This window comes from Brugia malayi (assembly GCF_000002995.4).
Source record: "Brugia malayi strain FR3 genome assembly, contig: Bm_v4_Chr1_scaffold_001, whole genome shotgun sequence".
Taxonomy (NCBI): Eukaryota; Metazoa; Nematoda; class Chromadorea; order Rhabditida; family Onchocercidae; genus Brugia; species Brugia malayi.
Window position 1 is genome coordinate 3,423,451 of NW_025062475.1, and position 16,706 is coordinate 3,440,156.

The following is a 16,706-nucleotide window of genomic DNA, read 5'->3' on the forward strand; positions in this document are numbered from 1 at the left end:
TTATTTAAATTGACTGGAAGCATTACACTGATAGTGATACATTGAACAAAAGTCGAATAATACCTTTCAGGAAAACAAAAGTTTATCAAAAATTACTTAGAACTTTAGCAAAGATTCAATATAAGGCTCAATTAAATTGTAAAATTTGTGCACCATTCTGTTGATAGCACCAGAAATGCCATGCAGCCTCTCATTCTTGCGCACCTTATCGTATTTCTTCTGAAGTATTCGCGAATTGTTGATTGCTTTCTGTTACGACTAGAATGAACACTTTAGGTGTCACCTTCCTAAAAAAGACCAAAAGAAATGAAAAGTTTGCTGATTTGGCTTAATAGAGAAAATAACTGCTTCTTTTCATTGCTTTTTCTGCATCGCACCATTTACTGAATTTTGTATTACTGTACAACGATCACGGATATTTCTTAACATATTTCCATGTGCATTAATTTCAAATTCACAAACATATTTAAATTATCAATAGACTATCGAAATTAACGATGAGCTCCGATGCAACCCTTCAAGCATTCAATTCATACTCAACATTGAAAAATTTTCCTCAGCGTTTGCACTGAGGCTGAGGTCGATGTGTTTTCTGACATGGATGTTTGCAAAACATTTTTTTGCACATTTCATTTCTGGTTGACAAAAGGATTTAAAATGTTGCCTATGTTATCAAAATAGTCTCATCAGATAGTATTTAAACTAACTTTAATCACGTTTTTTACTAAGTTTTGCATATATTTACAGAAGACGTAATTATAAATCTTGCATTATGGTGAGATCAATTTAAGTCCCTTATTTTTCATTACTTACGTCTGCAGTTTTCCAAAATACAGTAGAGAAAAAAGCCTTCTAAAAAAAAAATTTCTTTTCAATTTATTGGACTATTAGAATAGCATAAGTTATTGCATGTTAATTACTTATTTTTCTATATTCAGTGTGAGCGATATGGATCTCTTTATTGAATTTGGTAAAATATTGTAAATATTAAATAAAAAATGAAATAAAAAAAAGATCATATCAAAACAAATGGTTTGGTGTAGCTTGGCCTGATAAAGAAAATGAAATGCATTTCTTTGGCAAATTACAGCTACAGATGTTGTCGCGAAACTCAAAATAAGTCTCGCTTACCTGCAGATAACCTACAAAATATAGACTGTATTAATCTGTATTAATCTATTTTGTCTTAATTGAACATCTTTCAAAGAAATATAAAATCACATTTAAGCCATCATTATTCATTCCAACATTCATCCTCCTATTGTTGTTGAACTTATCTGCTTATCAAAAATTTTTAACTGCTAGCAAAGATTATGTGCCTTGTTTAATACATTAAAAACTATTCCTTTTTTCCAAATCAAATTTGCTTGCAATATCGAAATACTATAAAAGTTTTCTAATCTAACAGTCATTCTTTGACAATATAAAAACCTGTCTCCCATTATATAAAGAATTAAGATTATCGGATAAATTTATTCATTTAGTCATTTTCATCTCATTCGTAAAGTCACAAAGAATAAATAACTCACAGGAAAACACACCTCAAACTCACAGTTCATATAATTCCTTTAAATTCCCCATCAACTTATTCATCTTCATTTTATTCGTAGACACTTTACAAATTAATAAGGTATTGTTGCTATTATAGATTAATACTTTTGCACATTGGTTGCTAGCGAATAAAATCGTTACAGACCTTCCACTCAATGCGTTCAATGCATTCGTTTATATCAGTTATAATAATAGTTGTTCTAACGAATTAAACTGAATTCAAGCTAACAAAAATCAGAATCTCTATTGTTTATGCAAGTAAAAAATGAATTTTAGAATTTATTTACTTGTTTCAAATTCCAAAAACTCTTACAAATTGCAGGATTTCCATAGTAAAAAAAGAAAATTAAAAAAAAAAATTAATTTTAATTCTAAGAATGAATTAAAACTGTGACTCGTTGAAATTTTAATAAATTTCGCTAATGAAATATTGTCCAAAACTTAATTATTAAAGTTTTTTTTATTACTTAAACTATCAGATGACCAGCCCCGGTGCAATGCATATAAAATAATCAATTAAATTGAAAGTACATATTTTTTTTAATGAATTGCTATTATTAGTTGTTTAGCACTTAATTTAAATTAAATTTGGCAGTAGTAGAATTTATTTCCTTGTTTAATATGCAAAACTCTTACAAATTGTAGGATTTTCATTAAAATGATAATTTAGATTTGAAATAAAAATTAATTTTAATTGTAAAAATGAATTAAAACTATGACTAGTTGATGGTCTTAAAGAAACTATTGACGGAAGTTACAATGTGGAGTCTCTCGGAAAGTAAACTTTTCTTTCGCTCTTTGCCGATTTTTCACGTCAGACTTTCATTTATTTAGCGATATAATAAAAATTAGAGTACTAAAAATGTGAATATTTCTTCAGCATTAAACTTTGCAGAAATTTCGATCTCCTATTTCTAATGTCATACGATTTACACGGTAGTTGGGAGAAGAACGTCGATTTACACGGAAAATTGCATCCAACAAAGGGAGAAGTTTCCGGAATTGGCATATTTAATACTGTTAGTTTGTGAAGTGCATAAAAATTTCTCATGTTTACCCGTTTGTATGAAAACGAATTCACCATTGCTCCAGGAGTTTGCTGCGGACTATTGGGCAAGTAAGGGTATGCCGAAATAGAAAATTATCATTGGAATTCCGATGTACGCTCAGAGATGGAAGTTGTTGCATGCAAAATGGATTATGAGGATCAAAAATATATCTAAGATATAGATGAAACAAAACACAATTCGATTGGAATGTGCATGACTCTTCGTGTTAATAACTTTTACAAAACTTCCTTTCTGGTATTAATTTGCATTTTTATTTAGAATATATATCAATCAAAAAAGTCCTTTTAAAATAGCATTTGTGATCAGGAAAAAGTCATATCCTGGCAGTTTTCAAAAATACCCCTCATTACATAATTATGAAGTTTAGAAAAGTTGTGCTGAAGTCTTCAGAGAAGCAATTTCGATTCGAAATACTGATTTCTACTAGGAAAAAATATACATATAATTAGTCTTACAGCTTTTAGCTTTATTATTTACTCACCGAAGACAGATATTTTTAACTTAAGTGACTATTATTTAATTAGTAAGTACTTTGTGGAGCGCCTATTTAACATTTCAGATATTTAGAACATCTGATTATACTGTGTTATGTTTATGCTTAATATTGCTATTTTTCTGATTGTTTTCCACTCAATTTGCTTTTATATTTTGTGCATTTTGATTTTATCTGTTTACAAAGTTGTGTGAATATCTAACAATTTATTCCAGTAAATTGTTAATTTCGTCCTAGTATCGTATCCAGTAAATTTCTAATTTCTGTGTTTGGCTCAGCTGTTACAATCTAATATTTGTTTTTATTTTATTTTGTTGCTTTTTGGTTCTGTTTGCAAGCTGTGCAAACATTTTCCATCTATAAATATTTTTATCAAAGTCAAGCTTCCGATATCTTTTACAGTAATTTGTTTACCTAACATCAATGTAACTCTCAGTGTCACGTATATTTGAATTAATTTATTACGATTTCAACTTCCATGTTTATATTTCAGCGAATAACATATAAAAGTGAACGAAATTAGCCATTTGATATAATGATATCAACGTGTTGAAAATTTTCATCATCGTTTTTCTCAGTGAATTTTTTCTTTAGTTTTCAGTGTGTACCGATAATCATCAGTATTAATTCATCCAATACAATAATCCCTTACTGTTTAATTTCAATGAAAATAATTTTATTTTAATTTTCATTAATTATTGATGTAAATATTCACTAAATTTCGATTAATTATTCCTTCTTAATACATATATTTACTTCATATTTACGAATTATGCTACTAATATAAATAAATATCAATTATTCATAGCAATAAATATTGAAATACAGAAGTGGACAACAGCTTTCGCAAAGTGATATGAATCGGACTACGCTAATATTATTTTTCATTATACTCAGTAATACAATTACTGTTATACACGGTAAGTTATTCAATAGAATGACACGTTAGTAACGTGAACAGAGAAGGAGAAATATCATTTCTAAAGAAACAATGAAGTCGATTTATCTCAGATTAATATTATGATAGGTATAGCAATTAAAAAAACTCTTTAATCACACCGCATTCTAATGAATATAATAATAATAATAACTTCTTTATATGTTATTCAATCCAAAACTGTACACACTGTCATACATTTGGCAAATGAAAAGGCTAAATTGAAGATCATAAATATTCACGAAGAACTTCAAACATAAAATAAAATATTACATTTTATTGAAAAAATACAAAGTGCTTAATAAATAGAATAAAATTAGCAATGGCATACTTTTGAATATACTTCTAAGTTGTAGCCTATTGCAGGTTATGTTCGTGGATGTTACTACACTAACTGGGCTCAGTATCGAGATGGTTCAGTGATAATTTCATTTTTATTAGAGAAATTAAATAATTTCAAGAAAAAGAGTTTCTAAACAAATGCGCAGTTTTTCAAATAAAAATTCGAAGCCATTGATTGTAATGGCTATGATAAAATGAGAAGAAACAATTTATAATTAGTAATTCAGCTTCCAACATAAGCGCAAATTCTTTTCATTACGGATTTTTTAAATCCATTTCTATATGTGCCTTCATCAATGCAAACTAATATGCAAATCGAAACTACATAAATGAAATTAAGCAAAGTAAATCTTATTGTCACAATATTAATTATAATATCTATCTGTCAATCTAACATGCATTTTCATTTTAAAGGAGAAGGTAAATTCTTGCCTGGAAATATTCCAAATGGACTATGCACCCACATTCTTTACGCATTTGCTAAAGTCGATGAATTAGGTGATTCAAAGTAAGTTGCAAATGATATTTGTGATAGTAAATATGAATGCCATTTTCATATTTTGCTCAAACTGAAACTAAAATTTTTTCAAAATTTTATCAGTTACTCCGGCAGTGTTTATATGTGTGCTTCAGTAGTTTGAGTTATTGCTCAATATTCTTTTCCAATGAGTGCGCAATTGTCCCACCAAATACCATTTCTGTGATTCTTCTTTTTCTTCTCTCTCTCTTAGACCTTTTGAATGGAACGATGAAGATACTGAATGGTCGAAAGGAATGTACTCAGCTGTGACGAAACTGAGAGAAACGAACCCAGGACTGAAAGTCCTTCTTTCCTATGGTGGCTACAACTTCGGATCAGCAATTTTCACTGTTAGTTTCTGTTTTCTTCAAAATGATAGCATTCGTCAAACATATCGACAAAATTTCCAGAAATAGTTTGTTGACATCTGCTCTCGTTGGCACTCTCGGGACGTCCTATTGTTTTCTTTTCCATAAATTTAGTGATAGACAATATATTAAGGGAATAGCAAAGTCGGCGCAAAAAACGGAACGTTTTATTAAATCAGCTATAGCATTTCTCCGTAAGAATAATTTTGATGGATTCGATTTGGATTGGGAATATCCAGTCGGTGTAGCTGAGGAACACGCTAAACTTGTTGAGGTAAGCGCAATCTCTTAGCAATTTATCATTGTAATCAGACATTGATATCAAATTTCAGTTCACAAAGGGAAAATTTCATTTCCATTCGTTGTTGTGTGTTGATTTTACTGGAAAAAAAGAAGAAAATAAAATTTCCAGGCAATGAAAACAGCGTTTGTGGAAGAAGCCAAAACATCTGGTAAGCAACGATTACTTTTAACCGCTGCTGTATCAGCCGGGAAGGGAACTATTGACGGAAGTTACAATGTGGAGTCTCTCGGAAAGTAAACTTTTCTTTCTCTCTTTGCCGATTTTTCATATCAGACTTTCATTTATTTAGCGATATAATAAAAATTAGAGTACTAAAAATGTGAATATTTCTTCAGCATTAAACTTTGCAGAAATTTCGATCTCCTATTTCTAATGTCATACGATTTACACGGTAGTTGGGAGAAGAACGTCGATTTACACGGAAAATTGCATCCAACAAAGGGAGAAGTTTCTGGAATTGGCATATTTAATACTGTTAGTTTGTGAAGTGCATAAAAATTTCTTATCTTTCTTATCTTTATAAAAAATTTCTTATATATAATTTCTTATTACCCGTTTGTATGAAAATGAATTCACCATTGCTCCAGGAATTTGCTGCGGACTATTGGGCAAGTAAGGGTATGCCGAAAGAGAAAATTATCATTGGAATTCCGATGTACGCTCAGGGATGGACATTAGATAATCCTTCGGAAACAGCGATTGGAGCAGCGGCTAGTCGTCCGTCGTCAGCATCGAAAACAAATCCTGCTGGTGGTACTGCATCTTACTGGGAGGTTTAATACAAAATATTAAATTATTTCCAAATACTTTTCTTAATTATCTTCAAACTCGATCTTTGACAAATATTAAAAGCGCTATTTTAAGATATGCAAATATCTGAAAGAAGGTGGCAAGGAAACGGTTCATCAAGAAGGTGTCGGGGCATACATGGTAAAAGGAGACCAATGGTATGGTTATGATAACGAGGAAACTATCAGAATTAAAGTAATCATTTATTTCTCTTATTGTCGTAACTTTTGCGCCTAACATTGTTGTCATTCTATTTATGGATAGTTTGTTGAGAGCAAGGGAGGAATAATCTAAAAAGTATAGCTGCGAAGATATCTTTCAAAATAATTTCACAATTTTTGCCTGTGTGACTATTTCGTTCTAATTATCAATTTCAGAATCAAAATCAGGTTATGCTGTACATTTGAAACAAAGTTACATATTTCCAGATGAAATGGCTTAAAGAGAAAGGATATGGTGGTGCCTTCATATGGGCTCTTGATTTCGATGATTTCACGGGTAAAAGCTGTGGCAAAGGTCCTTATCCATTGTTAAATGCTATCAGCAGTGAGCTTGAAGGCGAGGTAGGATAGAGAGAAATATATTTCAAAGAAATTTCACTGTAGAACATAATTAAAATTTCTTTTTCTCTTCTAAAAAATGTTGAACTAAATTCTGGATGAAATTGCAGAAATAATTAGTAGGAAGCGAATAAGTCAATTTACAGATCGATGAAAATAAACATCCAGTAAGATGATTAGGGAAAACCGAAGATAGGACTGATATCATTTTTATCTGAGAATGTTAACTAACTGATTGTAAGATCTACCATTACTCGTATATATTTTTAAATTTTAAATTGATTATTTTACAATCGTTAAATTGTTTTACCGATGTAACGTTTCTTATCCAATGAGTTCTAAACTTATCAAACATTTATAGTCAGAGAACCCTGAAATAACGACGGAAGAACCAAGCATTACAGAAACTGAAGCGTATGAAACTGATGAAACTGAAGGTTGGTTAATTGTTCGAAGAATAAAAATGCTGAATCACTTGTTTTATTCCTTATGCATTCTATTTAAAATATGAAATGGTGTGATGACGAAGCATTTTGATGCTTTTAATAAAGACATATTTGAAAGCTAAATTTAAATTTAATGCTTGCTAAGACTTAATAAATATACTTGAAATGTGTAACAGGTAAATCATTTAGAATTCCCACACATTTATATTTTTCTTTCTACCATAATTTGTCCTTTTTTTCCCCAAAAAAATTACCTATCACGGAACTAAACATTGCAGAAACTTCCGAAACTGAAGCATATGATACTGATGAAACTGAAGGTTGGTTAGTTATTCAAAGAATGCTGGATCGCTACTTATTTCTTATGCATTCTATTTAAAATATGAAGTAGTTTGATGACAAGACTTAAGAAGCATTTTGATGCTTCTAATTTATATTTGAAGGCTAAATTTAAATTTAATGCTTGCTAAGACTTAATAAATATACTTGAAATGTGTAACAAGTAAGTCATTTAGAATTCCCACACATTTATATTTTTCTTTCTACCATAATTTGTCCTTTTTTTCTCCAAAAAAATTACCTATCACGGAACTAAACATTGCAGAAACTTCCGAAACTGAAGCGACAACGTATGATACTGATGAAACTGAAGGTTGGTTAGTTATTCAAAGAATGCTGGATCGCTACTTATTTCTTATGCATTCTATTTAAAATATGAAGTAGTTTGATGACAAGACTTAAGAAGCATTTTGATGCTTCTAATTTATATTTGAAGGCTAAATTTAAATTTAATGCTTGCTAAGACTTAATAAATATACTTGAAATGTGTAACAAGTAAGTCATTTAGAATTCCCACACATTTATATTTTTCTTTCTACCATAATTTGTCCTTTTTTTCTCCAAAAAAATTACCTATCACGGAACTAAACATTGCAGAAACTTCCGAAACTGAAGCGACAACGTATGATACTGATGAAACTGAAGGTTAGTTAGTTATTCAAAGAATAAAAATGCTGGATCGCTACTTATTTATTCCTTATGCATTCTATTTAAAATATGAAATAGTTTGGTGAGAAAACCTAAGAAGCCTTTCGTATGCTTCTGATGAAGACATGCATATTTGAAGCAATGTTCAAATTCAATGCTTACAAATGCATTGGAAATATGTGACAGATAAATCATTTGGAATCCACACGTATATATTTTTTCCTACCTGTAATTTGTCTTTTTTGTCTCAAAAATGTTATCAATCATACAGTGGATGAACACACCGCTATAGTATTGAAATCCATTTCAGGTCAGGAATGTCCAGAACGTGACGGTTTGTTCCCGCATCCTACTGATTGCCATTTGTTTATTCAATGCGCAAATAACATTGCACATGTGATGCAATGTCCAGCGACTACTTTCTTCAATGACGCAATCAAAGTTTGCGATCACATGACGAATGCGCCGGATACATGCATCTAATTTGTTGTTCTCTGTAATGTGTTAGTTGTAGAATAAAAGTTTAGAGTAAAAATGCTAATAGCACATAAAATAAATTGAATACACACCGCTATGGTATTGAAATCCATTTCAGGTCAGGACTCAGGAATGTCTAGAACCTGACGGTTTGTTTATTGTTTAATAAAACTCGTTTGATAATTCATATTATATTAGGAAGATAAGTACAATTATGTGAGGAGAGAAATAAAGAAGCAGAAGGCGCAAATAAACAGGAAGAATAAAGATGAATTAACCACATAGCAGATGGTTTATGATGGATATTTTTAAAGTTTTTTTTTAATTTTTTTAAAATTTTTGAAAATCGCAAAACTCGAAATAAGTGTCTCGCACACTTCCAAATAATTCACAAAATATATCAAATAAAATTGTATTAATCCATAATATTAAAATTTATCTTAATTGAATATTTCTTTAGTTTTACAAAAATGTTTCAAACTGCATCTCATGTAAGCCACATCGCAGCTGAGCTTATCTGTTTATCTAAGAATTTTTCAACTGTTAACAAGAAGTATATGCATTGTTTAATATGTTAAAAAACATTCCTTCGTTCCAAACCAAATTTGCTTGTAGTGTTGAAATGTTATAAAAGTTTTCCCATCTAAGAGACATTCTTATGACATGAGAAACTGACAGTATTTAAAACCCATCCATCTCATACTATATAAAGAGTAAAGAGGTTTTAATTCAATTTTAAAATTAAAACTTTTTATTTCAGATTTAAATTTTGAGTTTTATGAAAATCCTACAATTTGCAAGAGTTTTTGTATGTTAAACAAGGAAACAAATTCTAGTATTATCAAATTTAATTTTAATTAAGTGCTAAATCTGCTAAAAACAGCAATTGATTAAAAAAAGATATTTAAAACTTAGTTGATTATTTCATATGCATTGCACCAGAGCTGGTCATATATGGTATGGTCATTTTATAGTTTAAAAAATAAAATACACCTTTATAAATAAGTTTTGTACAATATTTCTTCAGCAAAATTAATAAAACTTTCAATTAGTCATGGTTTTAATTCATTTTTACAATAAAAAATAATTTTTATTTCAAACTTGAATTTTGATTTTTATAAATATCCTACAGTTTCTAAAAGTTTTTGTGTATTAAATAAGAAAATAAATTGCATTATTATCAACTTTAATTAAAAAAAAAAACAACTTGTTAATTGCAGATTCACCACGTGATAAGAATGTTAATTTAGTATAAGTAAAAAAGAAAGAAGAAAAAAGAACATATAGTAAAGTTAGGTAAGAAATAAGAGATCAAAAATAAAATAATTGATAAAGATGTAAGATATTAAAATCAGATTAGTTGTGAAAAACATGTGTGAAGTGATTTTCTTTGTACAAAATTCATTTTTATATAAATCAGTGGACATATTATAATATTATTTTAGAATATTAAGTTTTTGCTATATTTGAAATACGTATTATTCATTTCATTCCATGTACAAGTTTTCACTGATATATGATAAGTATTATAAATGTGATTTCAAGTGGTATTTCACTCAACAATGTGAGGCATAGATGCTTGCGATGATATTTTATTTTAAATTCAAACTATTAATAAAATAATTATTTCAGAATGAAGAAAAAAATAGTATAATTTTAAAGTATGTTGTAAATTTTTTAATCGTGTTAATCCAATAATTTTTGGCATTTATAAAATCACGAAAAAATGGAATTAAAAAACTTTGATTTTATTAAAAAGTTTCGGTGGGAAAACTTTCAATGATGAAAGTTATCATTACTATCATTATTGATATTGAGATGTTCTTTATTACTTAGAAAAAAATTGATATTTTTATTTAAAGATTTTAAAGGAAAAAATTTCAAAGCAATAATTATAATTAACACAATGGAAATTCTAATTACTACCATTATTATTATCAATATTATCATTATCACTATTAAGGACTTCATTTTGTGTAGCATTCTTGTTTTTTTCTTTTTTTTCTAGATGTTTTTAGTATAATGACTTTTGAAAGTGATATTTGAAAAATGTAATAATTTCTTGAAACTCGAAATGAGTCTTTCGCGAACTTACAAATAACTTACAAAATGTATGAAAAAAATTAATAGAAATATAAAACTGTTTCAAATTGCATCCCATGTAAACAATGATTATTCCAATATTCATCCTCCTATTGTTGTTGAACTTATCTGCTTATCAAAAATTTTTAACTGCTAGCAAAGGTTATGTGCCTTGTTTAATACATTAAAAACTATTCCTTTTTTCCAAATCAAATTTGCTTTCAATATCGAAATACTATAAAAGTTTTCTAATCTAACAGTCATTCTTTGACAATATAAAAACCTGTCTCCCATTATATAAAGAATTAAGATTATCGGATAAATTTATTCATTTAGTCATTTTCATCTCATTCGTAAAGTCACAAAGAATAAATAACTCACAGGAAAACACACCTCAAACTCACAGTTCATATAATTCCTTTAAATTCCCCATCAACTTATTCATCTTCATTTTATTCGTAGACACTTTACAAATTAATAAGGTATTGTTGCTATTATAGATTAATACTTTTGCACATTGGTTGCTAGCGAATAAAATCGTTACAGACCTTCCACTCAATGCGTTCAATGCATTCGTTTATATCAGTTATAATAATAGTTATTCTAACGAATTAAACTGAATTCAAGCTAACAAAAATCAGAATCTCTATTGTTTATGCAAGTAAAAATAAGGAAACTTCATTCTAATTAGAATATAATGCCGTAACGTCACACATAACTATTACAAAACGTCAGTTAATACGTTCACACGTGTGCACAATACGTTTACAACTGTTAAATGACCATCTGTTATGCATGTGATAATATATAAACTTTTAGATAAGGATAAATGAAACATTGTTATTATCACATTTGCTACTGTTCGGCTGCTCGATAAATTGGATTGTTTATTGAATGAAGTAAAAACAGAAGGAAGTTTCATACTTGATGCAACAATATATTTTGGTGGTATGAATTCATTGTATGTATTATCAGAATACTATTAATGTTTGTGCTAGAAAAATTGAGTATTTAAATGAACCAGAAATTCGACGTCACAATATCGTAAATCAGTTGTGTGCTACATCAGAGTTTGTTACCTTTCCCTGATTTACTTGTATTTAAACATCTAGTAAATTTTAATAAATTTTTTCAACTTGTCAATATTTCGTTATGCTTCTTGGTGGTGCTTTTTAAATTTCATTGTTTCGAATTACTTATTAAGCATTCGCTTTTGTAAATAAAAAAAAAAATCTACCGATTCTGACATAAATTTAGTTGCAATTTCCTTATATTTCTCCAGAATGTATCTGGACACAGCTATCATTACTGCCAAAAAACGACTCAATACTTTGCTATTTCCTGATTTCCGGTTTGACTATAAATGTTGCATATATTACTCATCCAGTTTGCATGTATTACAATGATATTTACTCCATATATTATCTGTAGTTGTGGCAAAAAGGTAACTTTTGTAACTTATATAAATCTCTTTGGGGAAATTTTCTAAAATTTGTTTCAGCTATTTTCTTTCTGATTTTTCTTAATTAGATAATTTCAGCACATTATCAAAAAATGTTGTAAACCTGAAATTATAAAACATTAAATATTCTTACCTAACTTCCGCTACTTTAAATAAATATGTGGCTTTTTGATTAGTTTCGTCAAAATTCCTTTTTTAGAAATTAAAATTATTAAAATTTACCGTTTTGTATCATTCAGAAATCAAAACAAGCAAACAAAACGAGTATAAAACAAGAAAGCAAACAAGTTTGTATCAATTTAAATCAATTTAAACCATTTGTTTTAAATCAATTTAAATCATTTTGTTAACTTTCGAAATTGAAAAAAATTGATAAAAAACTTCAACTTCTATGTGAAGTTTTATCTTCTATAAAATAAAAAACATTATGTGTTATTGTTATATGAACTCACACTGCATTAGTAATTTTTTCTTTTTTTTGTTTGTTTTTATTGTTGTTGCAATAATAATACAAACAATTACATATGAGCAATATTACAAACTAACATTTCAGATCAATGAAAGACAGCAACAAGAAGGTTATATTGACAATTAACTTTACTACTGCTATTAATCTATCACTTCTTACAATAATATTATCTTGATTGATTGATTGATTTATTGATCGATTGATTGATTGACCGACAGCATATCAATCGTTTTTGGGTTGATGTGAATTGATTTGTCATTTTTACAACAAATAACATTTCATTGATATATCAATTACTTCGGGTTTGGATTGAGTGAAGCTATTCTATTTATGTGAATAGCTTCACATAAGTGCTTCTTCCTCAATTTCTACAAGGAGGAGAGAGAGAGGGAGAGAGAGAGAGAGAGAGAAGGAAAGAGAGGGAGAAAAAGAGAAATTTTATAGTCTTCGCTTCGATCATTAAATCAATAAAATTGTTTAATTGATAAGAACAGCAATTAGCCAATCTATCACCTGAACTGTTTTTATCTAGTATCACAAAACAACAAATCACTATCACTGAAGAAGAAAGAAACTGATGGATCAGAAATGAAAAAGGATGCTAGTAACACTGAAGTGAGATTTGGATATCCTGAAATTTTTAACAATAAACTTATGTATGCTTTATATTGGAATATGAAAAAAAAAAAAAAATATGATGTATCCTTGCATTTCAAATCATAAATTAATAACCGTCTTACTAATTTTAAAAATAAATTCATATAGTTCAAGCATTAAAAAAAATGTTACTAATACGAAAATAAAATCCGGAAAACGATGTCCTTAATGAATTGGTAAATCAGTTGAATATTTTCCAGGATAACCTCTCGTACATTTATTAATTTCTCCTCAAAAAAGTCATTTCAGATAAAGAAACAAGTTGCTGTTGTTGTACCTCTTATAACTGGAAAAACAAAAAACGGAAATGGGCAGGAAAGTAACGAAAGGATCAGTACAAAAAAGGTTGTAGATTTTCTAGGGGAAATCAAAGTTTTAATTTTGAAAGGTTGAATTATTTATGATTTTTGTTCGAAAGACATTATTTTATGGAACGAAATGTAAAACTAATATTAAAATTCATTTCAGGCTGAATCATTAACTAAACCAAAAACAGATTCGATGAAAGCTAATGAAAAAATTCAGGAAGTCATAACACAAGAAGAATCATTGCCGGAAATAAAAGAAGGTATAATGGAAATTGCTGATGACGACGATCCAAGATATAAGGTTAAAGGAAATGAAAAAATTCAAATCTATCACAATAAAATATAACATAAAACTTCCCCTGCAATTTTTATTAAATTATTAATATTTTAGACATTGTACATTTTTATGGACAAAAAATTTGACATCTTTGGACCTGACAAACGAAAATCAGGACAGCCTGAAATTGGTGTATGTATATTTGTTTAAAAATTTATTTTATACAAGAAATTTTAAGCCATAATTTGATAAATTTTCTGATAGAATAAAATGATTTACTTGTAACTATTTCCATGGATTAAATATATTTTAAAGGAATTGAAACTTTCTAAAATCTCGAATATTTTGTCAGAAAGAACCAAATTGCTTTAATATTGTTGCAGACGATGAAAAACATATCTGATGAGGAGTTCGCTGCTAAAATTGAAGAAATCAAAGCACGATATGAAACGATAGCAAAGAAGGATCAGAGGATTGAAATCAATTGGGATACTTTATTTGTGAGTGTTTTTTGGTGGCTGAAATTACCAATAAATAATATAAGAGTATGGCAATTAGCTAATAAAAATTTGATGGATAATCTCATACATACATATATTCCAATTTTGTTTACTTCAAATAACATAAATATTGATTAGGCTGTAAGTAATTTACAACTTTTTGATTGTCTAAAAAAATTTTGACAAATATCACAGTGATTACTGTTCTGCTACGCTTAATATAATTTGTCATAAACGTTTGTCTTCAATTATAGCAAGCAAAAAATATCGAAAAAAATGATAATGCATTAATATTTACACTACCAACGGAAGTTGTGTCAAAAATGAAAAAGAAAAAGAAAAGAAGAAAGAAACAATTTCGTGAATAATTAATTTCTCTTAATTGTGTAAAATATAATTTAATAAAGATTATGTTTAACATATGCAATAGAAATACAAATATGCGGAATTTCATTAAAGAATATTCATACGGAATTATTTCTTCACTTTTTTAACATTCCGAAATGAAAAAAAAAAAAAAAAAAAAAACTCTACTATTTAACGATGACCTTCGTCAGCATATACAAATTATGCTTCCGCAGAAAACGAAAAACACACTGTCTAACTATGATTTCGATTACATTCTTTTAATTAATTAATTCTTTTCAGTTATTTTTAACCATTGCTAGCGTTTATTCTGTGTTAACACGTAATCCATTCCTCTTGAGAGTAATATTTTCAATTTTTCGAAAATATGCAGGATAAAAGTCATTTTCCACTTTATTATACAAAAATATGAGGTGAAATTGATCAAAATTCATGATAATTTGCTGATTAATTTATGATCAAAAATGTTTTATTGAAATTGTAGAATATTTGCAATGAGCAAAGATTATTTAGTTTAAAAGAGAAACGAAATTGACATAGAATTCATTGTATATTTGCATTGTTTCCCTCAAATTCATTCGGTCTTCATTTTATTTTCAAAAAACGATTGGTAAGTTACAACGCTTAAAAAAATGATATTGAAATTTTTGAAAATCTAAATTGCTCGTCCTTTTCCGTTAGATTGAAAAGTTGCAACCTCAAGGCTCATCAAATTAAAATTTAACTCACTGTAATATGTGTTTGTATTAAATTCACATAGCTTTCCTTCATTAAGGCACTAATTCTGGAAACGCTCTACAATTATGAGAAACCCACGATTTGCACTTTTTACATTATTTTTTTGCATTTTCGGCACAAGCATATTATTAGTAGCGTCGCAGCGATCCGCTCCGGTAATTTTTGAGAAGTTATACAAATATGATATGACACTGAAAGAAATTAAAAAATCAAAAGTGCGGATTCTCAAGGAATTTTTTGAGGATGATAACGACAAAATTGAGGATTATCACTCATACGGTGAGCCTGACGATATTGATGACGACGATTTTGATGATGATGACTTTGACATGTTCAGTTCTTTTTTCACTGATATTATCTTTAACCGTAACCATACCACCCTTACCCTTACCTTTCTAAGCACATCGCAAGATACCGCTTCTTCGTTTGCCATAAATATCCTCACACAATTAATGCGAGATGGTCACATAACTGATGCAGTGCTACCTTGGAAGTAAGTTTACCTTCGATCTTCTCATAAATATATTGCTAGTGTTGTTTTCTTTGCATCACTTATCAGTTCTTCTGTTTCAGCACTGGCAGACCACTTCTACTCAGAATTAATCAGACAACTACAGGATAAAATGCTGATAGAATTACCTGCATTTAAGTCTTATAATTTTATCATTTTATGAGTGGCAACCGACTCCATAGAATTTGGTAATGTTTATTGCTGAATAAAACTGAAATTAGTACTTGCTTACTCTAGACATTAAATCATTTTTGTCACAGAGCAATCAGTTTCAGTTTTGTATTACTCGCAAAACTGCAAATTCTGCCATCTTTTCTTTACAATCAAAAGGCGTAATGCTAAAAACTGCAAAGTCTAATGATTCGTTAGACTATGTTGTCCACGTGAAAAACATCACAAAATGCCCCATGTGGATCTTACAAAATTATGTTGCAGCCAGATTTTTTTCTTTATGAAAGTCTGAAAAAACACCTGTTTCAGCTTACTTCCTTA

The 16,706-nt window shown here is 28.8% G+C and overlaps 3 protein-coding genes across 5 annotated transcripts; all 3 read left to right on the forward strand.

Moving 5' to 3' along the window:
• Positions 1-3,970: 3,970 nt before the first annotated feature.
• On the forward strand, positions 3,971-8,850 carry Bma-cht-1.2 (the record flags this gene model as incomplete). Of its 3 annotated transcripts, XM_043076409.1 has the most annotated exons (15): positions 3,971-4,034; positions 4,418-4,465; positions 4,808-4,901; positions 5,125-5,263; positions 5,415-5,555; positions 5,694-5,818; positions 5,936-6,059; positions 6,173-6,358; positions 6,450-6,569; positions 6,803-6,937; positions 7,296-7,371; positions 7,659-7,700; positions 7,985-8,032; positions 8,317-8,364; positions 8,678-8,850. In XM_043076409.1, the coding sequence occupies 15 exons, from the start codon at positions 3,971-3,973 to the stop codon at positions 8,848-8,850; spliced, it is 1,563 nt and encodes a 520-aa protein (XP_042932343.1). The 3 variants fall into 3 exon arrangements, with proteins under 3 accessions (XP_042932343.1, XP_042932345.1, XP_042932344.1); XM_043076411.1 differs by lacking the exon at positions 8,317-8,364; XM_043076410.1 differs by lacking the exon at positions 7,985-8,032.
• A 3,478-nt stretch (positions 8,851-12,328) lies between these two features.
• Bm9019 (Uncharacterized protein) lies at positions 12,329-14,967 on the forward strand (the record flags this gene model as incomplete). Its single annotated transcript, XM_001894830.2, has 9 exons — positions 12,329-12,370; positions 12,628-12,675; positions 12,942-12,966; positions 13,390-13,472; positions 13,764-13,859; positions 13,983-14,123; positions 14,214-14,291; positions 14,483-14,599; positions 14,854-14,967. The coding sequence occupies 9 exons, from the start codon at positions 12,329-12,331 to the stop codon at positions 14,965-14,967; spliced, it is 744 nt and encodes a 247-aa protein (XP_001894865.2).
• Positions 14,968-15,768: 801 nt separating this feature from the next.
• Positions 15,769-16,325, forward strand: Bm18579 (Uncharacterized protein; the record flags this gene model as incomplete). The annotated part of the gene is made up of 3 exons (XM_001894831.2): positions 15,769-15,858; positions 15,946-16,196; positions 16,277-16,325. 3 exons carry the CDS (start codon positions 15,769-15,771, stop codon positions 16,323-16,325), a joined length of 390 nt encoding a protein of 129 aa, XP_001894866.1.
• Positions 16,326-16,706: the final 381 nt, after the last annotated feature.